This window comes from Macaca thibetana, chromosome 20, assembly GCF_024542745.1.
Source record: "Macaca thibetana thibetana isolate TM-01 chromosome 20, ASM2454274v1, whole genome shotgun sequence".
Lineage (NCBI taxonomy): Eukaryota > Metazoa > Chordata > Mammalia > Primates > Cercopithecidae > Macaca > Macaca thibetana.
The window spans coordinates 35,542,504-35,558,520 of record NC_065597.1 but is presented as its reverse complement, the minus strand read 5'-3'; the positions used below and the strand labels follow the sequence as shown (position 1 = coordinate 35,558,520).

The window sequence follows — 16,017 nt, the reverse complement described above, 5'->3', positions numbered from 1 at the left end:
GGAGCTGCAGGGTGGCGGCCCTGGTCAGTGACCCCAGAGCGGTTACAGGGCCCCAGCATAGCCCGGGTGCCCATCAGTTCTTCTGAGGTGGCGAGACCCTGACCAGAGAAGTGAGTGGGAGGAGAAGTGGGGCACCCTCAGCCCGACCTGCCCTGAAGCCTGGAGGGCACAGAGCAGGGGCCGACAGAGTCCCAGTGGGGCACCCCGGGGGCTTGGGGCCAGGCAAGCAGCACAGCTCTCCTACCTCCTACCTCCACCCATCCCCCATAATCAGACTGAGTGCCTGGCAGGCCAGTACCCAGGCATATCCAGCTGTAGTTGAGTAGGGCTCAGCCTCCCTAGAAGCTCCCAGCCAGCTTCCTCTCTAGCCATAGTTGAGGGCCTGTGGATCCTGCCCTAGTGACCTGGGCTTGTGGCCTTTGGGGCAGTGGAAACAGGTGGGTTAGGTCAGTTACCAAGGCCAGTGTGGGGCTGAAGTGGGGAAGGAGGAGGGGACAAGGGAGGCTGAGTAGTCAGCTGCAGTCCTAGGACACTCCCCAACCTCCAGCCCAGATTGAGCAAAGAGCTGAGGTCTGGCAGACCCTCCAGGCTTTCTGCACAGCAGCCTACTCCAGCTTAGAGCTACGGCTCTGAACTCCAGCTCCCCTCCCTGCTGCCCCCTCCACGGATTGTCACAGCCCTGCTTGTGCCTGGCAGGGATTCCTGGAGGCTGAGGGCCTTCAGTGCAAAGCTGGGGTCCTGTTCTTCTGCCCCTTCCCAAACTAGAAGCTTCTCTTCTAGACTCTCCTCTCCCTGTGTCTACCTGGGAACCAGCTCAATGTGGTGTCCCCGAGGAAGGTAGCATCTGAGCCAGGCGGTTGTTAATCCCCTGTGAGTGAACATCAGAAACAAGAAGTTTGTAGGCTCCTCCTCCCACCTGGCCCAGCAGTGGCCGCAGGAGGTGATGTCAGAGCCTGCTCTGTGAACTCCTAAAGGCAAAGGCCCACCCACAGGGCATGCATCAGCCAGGGCTACCTGCATGAGCCCAGTGCCCTCAAACCTCCTTGCACGTGACCCACGGTAAGATGCAACATTTGCCTCAGGAGTCCATAAATGACTGGGCGTGGTGGCTCATGCCTGTAATCCCAGCACTTTGGGAGGCTGAGGTGGGCGGATCGCCTGAAGTCAGGAGTTCGAGAACAGCTTGGCCAACATGGCAAAACCCCATCTCTACTAAAAATACAAAAATTAATCGGGCGTGGTAGCGCACACCTGTAATCCCAGCTACTTGGGAGGCTGAGGCTTGAGAATCACTTGAACCTGGGAGGCAAAGGTTGCAGAGAGCTTTGATCACGTCACTGCACTCCAGCCTGAGTGACAGAACAAGAACAAGATTCCATCTCCAAAAAAAGAAAAAGGAGACCATAAATGCATGTATAAAAGGAAAATGGAAGTTTCACGAAACAGTGCTCCCTTTAATACAGGTGATTGGCTGGGCACAATGGCTCACGCCTGTAATCCCAGCACTTTACGAGGCTGAGATGAGAGTATCACTTGAGCTTAGGAGTTCAGGACCAGCCTGGCCAACATAGTGAGATCCCATCTCTATTAAAAATAATAATAGTAATAATTAGCCAGGTGTGGTGGTACATGCCTGTAGTTCCAGCTACTCAGGAGGCTGAGAAGAGAGGATCAGTCACTTGAGCCCAGGAGGTGGAGGCTGCAGTGAGCCCTGATTGCACCACCACACTCCAGCTTGAGCAACAGAGCAAGACCCTATCTCAAAAAAAAAAAAAAATAGATAAATACAGGTGATATACTGAGAGACCTGATATTTTGTATCTTTCATGACTTTTACACTGTCCCACTGACTGGATCCAGGACCCCCTATTGACTTTGCTGACCCCTCAGGTCCCCTCCATCAGGTTTTCCCTGTGCAGTTGTCTCTGATGGCCACACAGGCCAGGCTGGGTTCGTCCACGCCAGGCAGTCCCATGGGCCTCTCGCCTCACCACACCTCGCCTGTTTGCTCTGCAGGCCCCAGCACCTTCACAGAAGCTGTGGCTTACATCCAGGCCCAGTACGAGAGCAAGAACAAGTCAGCCCACAAGGAGATCTACACCCACGTCACCTGCGCCACGGACACCAACAACATCCAGTTTGTCTTTGACGCCGTGACGGACGTCATCATCGCCAAAAACCTGCGGGGCTGTGGACTCTACTGAGCCTGGGCACCCTGCCCGGCACCCTTGCCCTACCTGGCCTGCCGCCCCCCTCACCTGGAACCAGGCTCCACCACTCTCAGACCACTCTTTGCACTTGAGGAAGAAGACCCCAGAGGCTGGCACCAAGGGAGGGAGGAGGGAGCATCCTCCACCTGCACCCCCCAAAAGAACTCGTGGTAACGCATGGGCGGGGCGGGGCCGCTGAGTGCATGCTGCAAGGCCAGGAGACTCCGCCGCTCAGAGCCTCTGCGTCATCTCTGAGTGCTTTATCAGGAAGCTGTGGGGGCAGGGCAGGGCCGCCGTGTGGCCCAGATGGGCACACCCTGCACCTGATGTCTCACTGGAAGCCTCAGTGTCCTCCTGTCATCTTGCATGGTGCAGTGGCGCAGACAGCCCTGCAGCAGGGTGCTGGCAGGGCGGGGTCATAGGAGCCATCCTTCCGCTGTGCCTGGGGTCTCTGGTGGAGGGCAGTTCCGTCAACGAAAGCCAGGGTGGGACCAGGTCAACTTGGTATGGGTGGGAGGACTCAGGCCTTGGCGATGGCCTCCGTCTCCCTGCTCCCTCCCCTGGGTCTCAGCCCTTCCTTCTCTGGGTCGTCCTCACTTGCCTTTGCTCTCCCAGAGAACCCCCATCCCTGACTCCTCCGAGTTCTGGAAATGCTTCTTGAGACTGACTTATGGCTCAGATAGATGGTGGCGGGGAGGGGAAGAGGGAGAGGTGGGAGGCACGGGGGAGGTAGGTGGAGGCTCCTGTGTCGCCTGGGCTGGGGCCTCCCGCCCAGTCCTTGCAGGCCAAGGGTGACCCATTTCCTTTTTCCAGTCACCAGGAGCTCGGGTGGTCACTCTGAGGTGTGAATAGATATGTTTTTTCTTCAGTCCACACTGAATTCAACTCAAACCAGCAAAGGCCTTCGGGCTGGGGATTCGGTAGCTGCAGAGGTCTGGGCGAGACGGAAGGTGGGGTATGGTGTGCAGCCAGTGCCCTGCCTCACTGTCTTGGTGAAGAAATCAGGGAGTTTGTCCGCAGCCGTTGGTGTCTTCTCAGCCCCTGGGGATAGAGGACAGCAGGGGATGGAGCTGACACCCTGGAGTATTTGGGCCCAGGCCAGCACAAACACACTCCCCTGTCCCCCACTCTAAAGGGAGAGTCCTAGGACCCCTTAGAGGAGGCCTCACTGCCCAGATCCCTGAGCAGAAGAGGGCGGGGTAGCTTCTCCTGGGGACGCAGGTCTGGCTGGCCTTGGGCAACCAACACACCTCTCCCACTCCAAGATGCCTCCAGGTGGCTGAGGCCACCGCCCACACCCAGGCCAGTCGTGTGCTTGTACAGCAGGCTGTGCCTGGGGATGTAGATGTGCCATGGAGGGAGGAGGGTACCCCCTACAGGCCTCTGCCTCCCTCCTCAAGCCCTCTGTTCTCCCTGCCCCGACTCTGGACACTGCTTAGTCCCCGGACAGGCAGGGCCCCTGTGTTTCCACTTGTAGCCCCCGGACTGCCCCAGAGCCAGGAAGCACCAGTGCCAACAGCTCTGGACTTGTTGGACCCACAGGCACAGAGCTCTCAGTGGGGCCCAGGAGACCCAGGGACCTTCCATAGTGCCAAATGCCTGCAGGGACCAGTGCCTGGGAAGCCTCTGGCAGCCAGGCTGCGGGAGTCCCCCATCAGCCCAAGTCCATTCTGTTTTGTGCACCTCGGTCATGTTTTGGACCTTGCACCAGGTGCTGGGGCGTGGCAGAGGACAGGCCCTGGGAACCCAGTGTCCTACCATGGACATTGGGCAGCTAAGCCATCCTGCCCAATATGGAAGACATGGCAGTTATTTCTCAGCAGCACCACCCTGGGTGAGGCCGGCTGTGCCCCTAACTCTGCTCCAAACTGTAACCCCAGGCTCAGAAGCAGCCGGCAAAAGGGGGATGCTGGCCACGCTCCACCTCTAAGGCCATCACCCTGGAGGTGGAAGTCACTGGGCTGAAGGGCTCTTCATATCCCCCAGCAACCTCCCTCAGACCACAGTGGCCAGAGCACCAGGCTGGGTCCAGGCTCCTGATCCAGGCCTTCCCTGTCTATAGAATTGGGGCTGGAGGAGTGGGTGCTCAGGCCTTCCCGCCGTCCATCCCCGGCCTGCCTTTCTCTTCCCTTGGATGCTCCAGCCTCCTCAGTTTCTTGCACTGCTCTCAATCCTCCCACCCTGGCCTGGGGGGGTCCTTGGCCCTCAGGGGTATCCAGGGAGAAATTATCGCCCTGTGCGTGACGCCTGTCATCCATGTCGTAACCGGTGGCTCCACCTTGTGGGTGGCGACTGAGGGTGACAGATAAGATTTGGCTCCGTCGTGGATGTGGATGTGGGAGGAATGTTGTGAGTGACCAGACATGGGTGCGTTTCTAATCCACAGTGGTCCTGTGTGTGCCCTGAGGGGCCATGCTAACCTCTCCTATGGCTCGGATTTAGCAGGCCAAGCAGAAACTGATTTCTACAAAGAACGTCTTTGCCAAACTCATGAAAATTATGCCTGCCACTTTCATGCCTATGGGCCAGTTTTGTGACCTGCGCCACTGGCAATCATAAGAACCAGGTCTTGGCCTTCCCTCTGAGCACCAATAGAGGTCCCCAAGGCTCTCTGGCCTGAGTAGGGCATGGGGTCTGCCCAGCCCCAAGCAGAGAGCACAACCTGGGCCCCTGGCCAACAGCTTTGGCATTCTGGGTTCCATGGGGACCCTGGAGCTCAGGCAGAAGACCACCATGCCTGCTGCCAGGACGCGGCTGTCTGCCAGGCCCTCCCCACAGCCCAGCTCCCTCTGGCAGGAACTGGAGGCATCTCTGCCCTCCATGGTCTGCACTGGTCTTCCCTGAGTGTTCTTAGGAGCAGAGGCAGCCCCAGGTTCCCACCTGCAAGCCCTGTCACTAAGCTGTCTACAAACCCCAACAGGGAAGACCCCGGGGTGGTCTCACCCACGCCCTTCCCTTTGGCCAACATGAGTCCTGCAGTGGGGAGCTTAGCCCCTGCTCCCACCTAACACTCTACAGTTAGCACCCAGGGGTTGATTCTGGAAGTTCTTCCTTTTTCTAGCCTGCATCCTTCCTGGTCACCCCCTTTATTTCTCAGTCTGACCTGGTGCACTCTTGGCAAGTAAGTTCCCTGCAGTCCCAGGTGGATATTTAATGAGCACGCCAACTGTTTCCTCCAAGTCAGCGAGTGGCCTGCCCTCCCCCTTTTCAAGAAGTCTGGGGCACAGAGCCTCCTCTGGCTGCCTCTTCTCTTCTCTGAGCCTCTGGGAGCCTTCAGGCACAACCTGGCAGTTCTTAGGAGCCGAGACCTGAGGCTCCAGCTCCCCGGCCACCAGAGATTCAGTGTGCAGTGCTGAAGGCAGTCACCCTCAAGCAGTTCCTGCTGTCAGGCTGCAAGCCTAGAGTGCAGGATCCCAGCAGCCCAGGGAACAGGACCGGGGCGTGAGCTGCTGCCGTGGGGTCTGTGGTAGGGCTCCCCATCTCCCACCCCTCAGCAAGAAGAGTCCTGAGCCCACCCTGCCCAGAGAGGAGCTGGGGCCTCCAGACAGACCCCACTCCAGCCAGATGAAGGCCCCTGTCAAAAAAGAGGCAGGCGGAGGGGAGAGCAGAAAGAATGGCCCCGAATCCAAACTCCTGGATCCCCTTCTTGAGAGAGGGGCTCCCCCTGGAAGAGAATCTCTCATCCCCAGGCCCAGTGCAGCAAGACCACCAGCAGAGACCCACTGCCCTTCCTGGCAGAGCCAGCAGCTCCGAGGCACCACTCCTCTCCTCCCTTCCCTCCCCACTCTCCCCTCCACACCCACCCTGTTACTCCCACAGCTCTGGGCAGCCAGGCCCTCCCCTCCTGCCTCCTGGTCTTCTCTACTCCGCTGGTTCTGACCCATCCCTTGGCTCTGCTGGCCATCCCTCACCCTACCCCTGCTGAGTACCTTCTGCCTCCCCACACACCCCCCTTCCCCGTCTAGGCCAGGTGGGCTCAGGCGTCCCAGGCCCTCCTTAGAAAAGCCGTCTCTCTCAAGAGCAGTGGTCCCACCTCCCAACCCCGTCGCTGCCGCCCACCCCGTGTTAACTGTAATTTTGTAAGAAGAGTGACTTGTTGGTTTAATAAATCTCTAGTTATTGTAATAATTTATTGGCTGCCATAATGTATTTATTAGTCGCCTACCGTTAATAAACAGTGCCCGCTTTCCTAGCATGAGTGTGATGTGTTGTCAGGGCCCAGGGAGCTCCTGCCAGGGGCACTTGCATGATGTGTGTCCTCGAGCCCTGCCCCATCCTGGTCCCAGGACTGCGGGCAGCCTTGCGGAGCGGGCACACTCCTGCTGGGGACAGAGAATCAGGGCAACTGGGCGCCCTGCCCTCCTGTCAGGATCACCATCTGGTAGGAGGCTGCTCCGTTGCTGCACTGCGCCGAGCCACCTTCCTGTCCTGGAGAGCTTGGTGCCCACCTGGACACTGCTGTGGGTGACGCAGCAGTGGCCATGGTTGTACTGGCACCGCTTCCTGCTGCTCCTGGGCCTCCACTGCAGCCTGGGGCAGGTGGAGGTCTCGGGGGTTGGCTGTCGGCCATCTGTGACCTCTGGCTTCTTTCTCTTTTCTCAAATGGTGGTATCTCTTCTTTGAATGTAGCCCGGCGTCTGCTTCCTCCGGGGAGCTTGTGAGGATCAGCTGTGCTCTCAGCTCCTTGGCAATGGGCTCCACGCAGCGTGCCAAGGGAGGGCAGTCAGGCCTGGGGGGCTGGCAGGGGTCTCAGTGCCGGCGCCTCCCCTGCCCTGCAGGATCTCCCCTCCTCACTGCCCTCCCCAAGTCTCCAGGATCAGCCACTTTTTGGGGCTCCCTCCAAGGCCCTCTCCCCATAAAAACAGGCTTGGTTATGTCTGTCCTCTGCTCCCCAAGTCCTCCCCTGCGCTGCCACTCCTGGGACCACAGACTGTGCGTCATCTTTCTCCAGCTGGACTCTGAGCTCTCAGAGAGCAGGAGCCTAACGTGGTCATTCTTATATCCTCGGGGCAGCCCAGCAGAGAGCCCTGCATGTAGATGCCAGGCAGTACTGACCGGAAGAGTGAGTGCATGTGAGTCATGCTCTGTGGCCCTGAGGCGTAGGGCTGTGGCGGGGGCTCAGCCTTAACCAGTGGAACTGTGGAGCCTGAATGAGCCGGCTTTGATTTCTCCTCCACACCTAAGCTCAGTGGCCAAGGGGGCACAGTCCCCACTCCCAGCTCAGGTCACTCTAGTGGCTGCTCCTGGCAGTGCCTGGGCAGATGTGCAATGGAGGAGGGAGCTTGGCTCTGGCTGTGGGTTTCCAGCTCTTTGTTACGCAGCTGCAGGCCGAGGTGGCTCTGTGGAGTGGGGAGCGTGTTCCTGTGGAATCATTGGGGTCTCAGAACCTCACCACTCTGGCCTCATATGCGGCTCAATGAACTTGAGTGTGGACGGCCCGAGGCCCTGGACACAGGTTCACTGGGCCTCCCAGAAGCCTCCGGTTGCCCTTTTCTGAACAGACCCCAATGAGGTGGCTCAGGGCAAGCGAGATCTGCTTCTTCCCGGTGGGATCACACAGATGACAGGAAAATGCTCCTGGAGACTGAGAATGAAATTGACTGAGGATGGGAGAGCGATGAGATCATGTGCGTTTACTGAGTCTGTTCAGCAGAATGAAAGGCCAGTGCCATGTACTACAGCTCCTGGGGCTGGGGAATAAAGCCATGCCAGCTGTCCAGGTGCCCCTGAGAGGCAGCTGAGAAGTCTGCCCCTCTACCTACCAACTTCAGCCAATAAGAACCAGGGGCTGGGGCTGGCCGCCTTTACAGGTCATGGTAGAATGATGCAGGCATCGGGGAGATCCCGAAGGGAGGACTGGCTGTGAGATGCGCGGAGCCCGCCATGCTGCTGTTAGTATTGATTCCTCGAAAGCCCCACAGCCTGATACGGACTGGAGAGACCCATTGCATAAGTTCTGGATCTGGCCCATCTGTGTCACCGCGGTGTCCCCTCAGGCCGGATGAGGTTAAGTGACATAAGGCAGGGAGAGCGCTGGTACAGCATGGTCCTCGGTGACTGGTGTGGTTACTTCATCCTCGTCACCCTCCTTCTGCTCAGAGGGGGACGGTGCGGCAGTGGAACCAGCAATTCCTCAGCACCCACAGTGTGCTCATCCCTGGGGGAGATCATCTCCCCATAGATGCCCAGTGGCATCTACGCCAGCTCTCTTCTTTTTCCTGTTACTTGTGTCACTCTTCTTATTTCAGAGGTAGAGTTTAGCCTGGGTCACCTCTGAGCTTTAGACCCAGGGAGCTGGGTTTACAGTGGGCACGTTTCCAGGACTAGGACAGGGTTCTTGGGGAAAATAAGGGGAACTGTCCCTTCCTCCACCTCCCTGTGCAGGAATGGATTCAGTCACAGAGACTAAGATGCCCTGTGTACTGCTGAGAAGCAGACTACCCAAGTGAATGTGCTCAGGGTCCCAAAGCAGAGTTTTTGCCCAGGGCAGAAGGCTGGCCCCTCGGTTCGGCTTCTTTGGGGTGCCCATCATGTTCATCCATTTGCTAAACAGGCTCCTGTGTGCAGGGCAGCCCTCCACATCTGCCTTGCTTAGAACACCATGCAGTGTCAGATGCGGCTGAGGAGGACCCAGCCAGAGGAGGTGCGGCCAGTCCCCCAGGCACTCCTGGAGGTAGCCCTGCCAGGAGCCTCTCCCCTGAGTGGTGGCCCCCAGGAGGCGGGCAGGACGTGGCATGCCTTCCCCTCAGGCCACGGGAAGGGCCTGGAGTCTCTCACCACTCCCAGAGGACATCCCCCCACCCAGGATGGGCCCAGGAGGAGAGGTCTAGGCAGGAAGGGCCAAAGCCCAGCTCTCCGGCTCCAGTCCAGACTCCACCACCCCCAACACACACACACAGAGGCACACACACAGGCGCACACACACTCAGGCACATGGATGCACAGGCATGCACACACAGGTGCACACACATAGGCACACATGCACACGTGCACACACAGGCACACATAACAGGTACACGCGCACACACACACACAGGCACACAGGCGCATGCACACACACGGCCACACACACGTGTGCTGGGAGACCTTTGCATAGCTGGGAACTCTGCAGTGGGGAGAGCCTGGGTCACCCTGTCCTCAGCCTCCCCAGAGAGCCATGGCTGGTGCCCAGTCCAGTCTCTGCCTCTGGCCCCAACATGACAGGTTCTCTGGAAGCAGGGAATGAGATGTGCTGTGAGGTGTGACTGATTCAGGTTCCATCTGGCAGCCTCTCGGAGGAGCTGCCGAGTAGTCCAGTCCCTCTCTGTCAAGCCTAATTCTCTCCTTCTCTTTCCCTGTCTCTGTGTGTCCCTCCCGCTGTCTGTCCTCTCTCCTCCCTTCCTGCGGCCGCAGAACCGCATGCACGAGTCTCTCATGCTCTTCGACTCCATCTGTAACAACAAGTTCTTCATCGATACCTCCATCATTCTCTTCCTCAACAAGAAAGATCTATTTGGCGAGAAGATCAAGAAGTCGCCTTTGACCATCTGCTTTCCTGAATACACAGGTGGGTGCCAGGCAGTCCTGTGCAGGGGGAAGCCTGCCCCTGACAGGGACCCATGGCTCAGAGAACAGGCTGCTCGGCCAGCACTGCTGGGGCTAGCTGGCGAGCGGGACCCATTGCAGGAGTCTGGTGGGGCGCAAAAGAAAAACAGCGCTGTGCCACCAGGTTTGGGCTTCCCAGGACACAGCCCTCAGCGTGGTGAGAATGGCCCCTCCTAAGATATATGTGGTAGGACCCAGTCACTCAGGAGTGACATTGTGGGGAGCAGGGGGCAGGACGGGATCACAGGCTTCCCCCTTCCTTCTGGTCACCCTCTAGGAGAGATCTCAGGATAGCCTCCTGTAATCTCAGCAGTGGCCTCCCCTCACCCCTGCCCAGGGCCACACAGCACCTTTGCATGAAACCAAAAGGTGGACACATGGCTTGTGAGCAGGGTGTGGGCTGCCTCTTGGCCCCACCTGCTTTCTCTGCTCCCTGTTCCGGTGCCCAGAACATGCTTCATCTCTGTGTAGCCGCCCAGCCAGACCACTCCACCCGCCCCACATCGTGCCCGCCTTCCCTCCCCAACCCCAGCCCCATCGCACCTCCTCTCTCCCCTTCTTCCTCCGCCCCTGGTCTTTGCCCCAAATCCAACCACTCCAGCTATCTGCAAGCCTCCTCCATCCTTGCCTCAGTTTCTTCTGACTTCTCTGGGGCTTTCTTCTTGCTCTCAGGGGAATGTATCACAGACCTCCCCACCCCCCTAAATGAAGCTCTTTCCAAATGGATGATGAGGGAGGGTGGCTTCTGTGGGATGGGCCAGCTCTGGGCTGCTGCTAATGCCTAAAAGCAGCGTTGATGGGATGCCAGAGCCCAGCCCTGGTCCCTCTAGGGGCTGGGAAGCTTCCAGAGGTCCCTGGGGTAGGAGTCGCCTTTGCAGGCTGCAGCGTATGGAGGGCCAGCACCCTGCCATGGAGCAGGAGATGTCTTGTCATCCGCCAGGTCAGGGCACAGGTTGGCTCGGCCAAGAACCCATGTTCTGACAGCCCCGGAGTAAGACTTTGGGCTCAGTCCCAGGGCCACATGGGTCCCCAAGCCCAGCCACAGGGCGCCACATCCAGCATAGGTCGATGCCCGTCTCCCCACCCTTCCCCACAGCTGGGAGCAGTGTGTGAAGAAGGGCTGTCAGCTGGTTCTGAGCACAAACCGTGTCCTCACTGACAGTCCATGCTGATGTGAATTTGCAAGGTGGTTCTTGCTCTTCCCAAGGTGCAGAGTGGGAGGTGGGGCCAGGAACTATGCACTGTGCTCAAGGCTCTCGAACAAAGAAAGACCCAATAGGGCAGGCAGCCCAGGTGGCCTCTGCAGCCAGACCACCTGCAGCTCAGCAAGTTGCTCAGTCACCTGTGCCTCATTCTAATCTGGTCAACACAATGGATAATCATGCCCAGCCCAAGGGTGACTGGAGGCGCAGCTGCTTGGTGCCAGGTCTACAGAAGCGCTGGCTGTGGCTGCCATTGGTATTATTCAGAGGATGGAAACTAGGGGAGGGGGAACTGGCCATGGAGAAGGTGCCCTCTGCAGGATGGAGTGAGGGCAGGAGGCACAAGACAAGCCCTGAAAGGCCAGCCCCAGGTGGCCCTTAGGCAGAGCCAGGCTGTAGCCCACTCTGGGCAGCCACTGCTGACCTCTCCTGGCCACAACAATGGAGTCCAGCAGGCCCCCGCCGGCCAGGGCTACCCTCAGAGACAGGCCCAACCCTACGGCTCTTTCTTGTCCAGTGTCCCACTGGGGCCCGACTTGGGAGTGGCCATTCTCACTGCTGTGGAGTGCAAGCACTAGATGCCCCCGCAAAGGGCAGTCGGAACCTGGGAAACATGAGTTCTCCAGGGCCTTCAGAGGGATCCAGTTTGAATTCAGATATCATGGATGACAGATGGTCACCAGTGCAGTGGCCCCATGGAGCACAAGCCTGTGAGGGCACAAAACAAGCAGCACGGGTGGGATGGGAGGTGACGTGTGGGCCACCGTGGCCGGGTGGCAGCAGGGCTGTGTGAGTATGCTGGGCTCGGCAGACACAGGGAAGGCACGATTCACTCCTCCCACCTGGACGGCTGTATGTGGCCACCTTCCACCCTGGGCTGTGCCCGGTTCGGCTCTCTCCAGACAGGAAGCTCCTGGGCAGGGTCCACACGGGCTGCTTTGTCCAATCCTTAACAGCTGTGCTGGGCTGGGCATCTCTGCACCAGCGAATCAAGGATGAGGCTTGGCCCTGTGGGTCCAGGCACTCCTACTGGGCTGCCCAGAGCTGGTCTCTGCCATGATAACCCACCCAAGGATGCCCCCACCTCCTGCCCCTTGCCCCTTGTACACCCAAGGAATTGGTGGGGACAGAGGGCCCCCAGTTGGCACATACATGCTGATGTCCCCTTAAACTTCCCACCTTGGGGACATCGATGCCCCCATGTCCTGGCCACTCGCTCAAGAACCACGACTACTACTGATATGCTGCCAGCCCTGCCGAGTGGCCTCTTAAAGGAAACCAATGAGGAAGGAGCACAGGTCCCGGGTAGGCCCCTCTCCAGACTTTGTTTTCCTGGTTTATTGGAATCAGCAGGATTGGTTTAGACCATGGGGCGGTGCCTCAATTTGCTCATCTAGGAAGCAAAAGGGATCATCTGTGGCCACTGCTCTCCCAGGCGGGCTCCCAGGTGGATTTTGGTGTGAAAACAGTAAGGGATCTTGCAAAGTCCAAAGCCGGGCAAATGCTCGCCTGTGTGTGGTTGGTGCAAAAGTAATTGCAGTTTTGCTATGAAAAGTAATGGCAAGGCCGAGCGTGGTGGCTCACGTCTGTAATCCCAGCACTTTGGGAGGCCGAGGCAGGTGGATCACCTGAGGTCAGGAGTTTGAGACCAACCTGGCCAACATGGTGAAACCTCGTCTCTACTAAAAATACAAATATTAGCTGGGCGTGGTGGCAGGCACCTGTAGTCCCAGCTACTTGGGAGGCTGAGGCAGGAGAATCACTTGAACCTAGGAGACAGAGGTTGCAGTGAGCTGAGATAGCGCCATTGCACTCCACCCTGGGCAGTAAGAGCAAAACTTCGTCTGAAAAAAAAAACTGTTATTTAATTTAAAATGCAACTACGGCTTGGAACTGCCCAGCAGTTCTTCCTGCTGCCTTCCTCTCATCCCACTTCCTGGGACACGCCACAACCCACTTCTTGTCTTCATGTCCCCAGCCCTGTCCACCCACAGTGCTCACCAGGGCCTCTCCCTGTTCTGTGTCTTGTTACAGGCCCCAATACCTATGAAGATGCAGCCGCCTACATCCAAGCACAATTTGAAAGCAAAAACCGCTCACCCAACAAAGAAATATATTGTCACATGACTTGTGCCACAGACACGAATAATATCCAGGTGGTGTTCGACGCCGTCACCGACATCATCATTGCCAACAACCTCCGGGGCTGCGGCTTGTACTGACCTCTTGTCCTGTATAGCAACCTATTTGGTAATGATTCCAGCACCTACAGAACAGCTTGCGTGCGCGCGCACACACACACACACACACACACACACCACTAACAAATGCAAGTTGGTAAATAAACTTTAAAGAGGCATAACAAAACCTTATATATATATACAAATATATATTTAAAAAATCTTTTTAGTTTGTACTAGAAAGAGCTGCAGACAGAACTGACCACCATCCCATAGCTCATGGAGGTTTTCCTGGGACGGCACGTGAGCATGCACGTGTGTTTGTGTACACACACTCACACATGTCCAGACGGGAGCTGGGTTTGGGAGTCCCTCCTTTTGAGGATAGCCCCGGGGTGTTCCTCTCTGATCCCCATTTCTGAGAGCAGGGGAATGGCAGAACAGCCCTGGCCTTGGCCCAGCCAGCTCTCTGTGTTCCGCCCTCGGAACCTCTGCGCCCTCAGTTCCGTCCTGCTCTTGGCAAATTCCAGACCCTTTCAGAAATGGCCAGCGCCCTAAGCCTCTCCTTACTCTACACTCCCAACAACAGAACAATTTAAGGATGCTTCTCTTTCGGGTGGTGGTGGTTGTTAATTTCAGGAATTTAGAAGAATCATTGCTCCGACCAATCCACTGTCTCCTGAGTTTTCTTTATTCATGTTAAGATGGCAAGAATCAGAGAACAGGGAGACTTGGTGTGCTTTCTAAAAGCAGCTGACAGGAGGGGACCCACGTTCACCTGCAGAGTTGAAGCCAGCCCAGCTCCAAGAGGGCACATGGGAAGGCGGGGAGCGAGGGGAACAGGCGTGGCCTGGGGAGGGCCGGACTTGTGGGCCTGACCCGAGTCAGGGTCCCAGGGGGGCCAGGCTTCCCCAGGCGCTGGGGATGGGCTTCACTGGGGTTCCAGACCCCTCGTGCTGCTGTTCCATCTCGCCCCACCCCAGCATTAGTCAAAATGTTCTAGGGTTTTTTGGTTGGTTGGTTGGTTCTTAAAATCAAAGAAAATGGTCAGACTGGACCCCTTATCTCTCTCTCTACAGACTGCTTCATGGACTCTTTGCTGTTGACGTTGATCTCCTGGTAGCATGACCTTTTGGCCTTTGTAAGACACACAGCCTTTCTGTATCAAGCCCCTGTCTAACCTACGACCCCAGAGTGACTGACGGCTGTGTATTTCTGTAGAATGCTGTAGAATCCGGTTTTAGTTGAGTCTTCACATTTAGAATTTGAAAGGAAAAAAAAGAACATTTCTCATGTGCTTTGTAGCTTAAAAAAAGAAAAAGGAAAACTCACCATTTCATCCATATTTCTTTCTTTTTCTTGCAAAACAAACATACCCGTCTGCACCCACGCCGGCCCCCGTCCCACCTCGCGGCGCAGCCCTGGCGCTCCTGCTGGGGGGCAGGGCCCATCTGCCGCCTGGGGTCCCGGTGCGGTGCACCGATCCGAGGAGTGTGCTCAGGCCGGGCTTTCCAGAAGGCCACAGGCCCCTGCAAACCCTGCTGCCTGCCGGCCGCCCAGACACCACAGACGCCACCTCGCGGCCCTAAGCCACTCCCGCCACATGCTTACTCCAGGTTTGTATAGAAAAAGCACAGCTCTCACTGGCCAGTAGCTGCCAAAAAGAACACCCATCGTATATGGAAATCCAGCCCCATAGAAAACAATCTGCCCACCAACCCCCTTTCTACAGATAGCCTTTGTGGGGTTTTTTGGGTTCTTTTTTTTTTTTTTTTGTCCTGCTGAGTACTATGTATTACACCCCCAATCCAAGATCAGTTTTCCTAGTCTTTGGGAAACGGGTTGTGGTTTTTTTCCTTTGCTGTGTTGGATTTCCGGTCCCGGCTGATACCCCCCTTCGTGTGTGCGCCCCTCCCCACCTCTGCCTTTGTTTCGGTGCCCTGTGTCCGCTCTCTCATGTGGGGATGTTTGTGCTGCAGACAAAAAGAACAAAAAAAAATTTTTAAATACCACAAGATGGAAAAAAAAACAAAAAAATTTAAAAAGATGGAATGTAGTGTTTACATTAAAGCCACCGTTTTCATGACCAATCCTATGTCATTTCTACTTTGACTAATATCCAAACCCCAAACCTCTTCACGGTTTCACTTTTAAGACTTAATCTTTGCTGAAGAAGACCAGTCACAGCCATTTCAAATAAAGAGGAGGCAAAAAGACAAAACACACAAAAAATAAAAATAAAAAAAAAAAAAAGGAAAAAAGAAAAAAAAGCCCACGGGTCTTTGTAAGCCTTTCTATTCCCAATCGGTGAGGTTTCTGTGATATCTTACACACTGCCAGTCTACTTCTCTGACTAATGGAAAATTCCTGTGTAGCTCAATAAAAGAGAATGTTTGTCTGTACTCCTGAGTCTCACCCTGTGCCTTCCAACAATGGTTATTTGGGGTGGGCTTCATTCTGGCAGGAGAGGGAAGTGGGGACTCGGCCACACACACTGGCAGGCCGGCAGTTAGGAGTCCCCGACAGGACCTTCCCATCCCCAGGGCCGTCACTGGGGCCCCAGCTCAGAGCACAGTTGACGCGACCACTGCCCAGTGCCACCTGGGAATGAGGGCAGGGGAGCTGCCACTTTCTCCTGCGATGTCCTCTCCTCCCGGCTCCTGGCCCCTCCTCACCCTCAGCAGGTTGTTTGCTTTCGAGAAATGAGGTGGAAGTGGGGATTAGGAAGGAAGAAATACAAGGAGGGCAGGCGAGCCCCCTCTCCTATCATGCAGGATCCTCTTTCTTCTGTAGCCAGCGGTTCCCCCACAGTGGGAGGAATGATCCCAAGAATGAGGCCAA

General features: G+C 56.8%; 4 protein-coding genes and 1 pseudogene across 19 annotated transcripts in view; all 5 read left to right on the top strand.

The window, feature by feature from the left end:
* GNAO1 (G protein subunit alpha o1) overlaps positions 1-15,266 on the top strand; it is a 166,469-nt gene extending 151,203 nt beyond the window's left edge. The window contains exons 7-9 of one of the 2 annotated variants that reach the window (XM_050773044.1): positions 9,603-9,756; positions 13,031-13,246; positions 14,256-15,266. In XM_050773044.1, the coding sequence (XP_050629001.1) occupies positions 9,603-9,756; positions 13,031-13,218 (342 nt within the window). In that variant the 3' untranslated portion in view covers positions 13,219-13,246; positions 14,256-15,266. Of the gene's footprint in view, positions 1-2,016; positions 2,931-9,602; positions 9,757-13,030; positions 13,247-14,255 lie in introns of those variants that run through there. The other variant, XM_050773045.1, reaches the window with a different exon arrangement.
* The window catches only part of LOC126943908 (metallothionein-1E), a 339,166-nt gene that overhangs the window by 45,443 nt on the left and 277,706 nt on the right, over positions 1-16,017 (top strand). The window lies entirely within an intron of this gene.
* Positions 1-16,017, top strand: part of LOC126943900 (metallothionein-2) — an 894,508-nt gene that overhangs the window by 618,260 nt on the left and 260,231 nt on the right. The gene's annotated exons all lie outside the window — the stretch shown is intronic.
* Positions 1-16,017, top strand: part of MT3 (metallothionein 3) — an 892,117-nt gene that overhangs the window by 637,005 nt on the left and 239,095 nt on the right. The gene's annotated exons all lie outside the window — the stretch shown is intronic.
* LOC126943886 (uncharacterized) lies at positions 2,414-5,271 on the top strand (annotated as a pseudogene). The gene has a single exon (XR_007721881.1). The product of XR_007721881.1 is annotated as an uncharacterized LOC126943886 (transcript).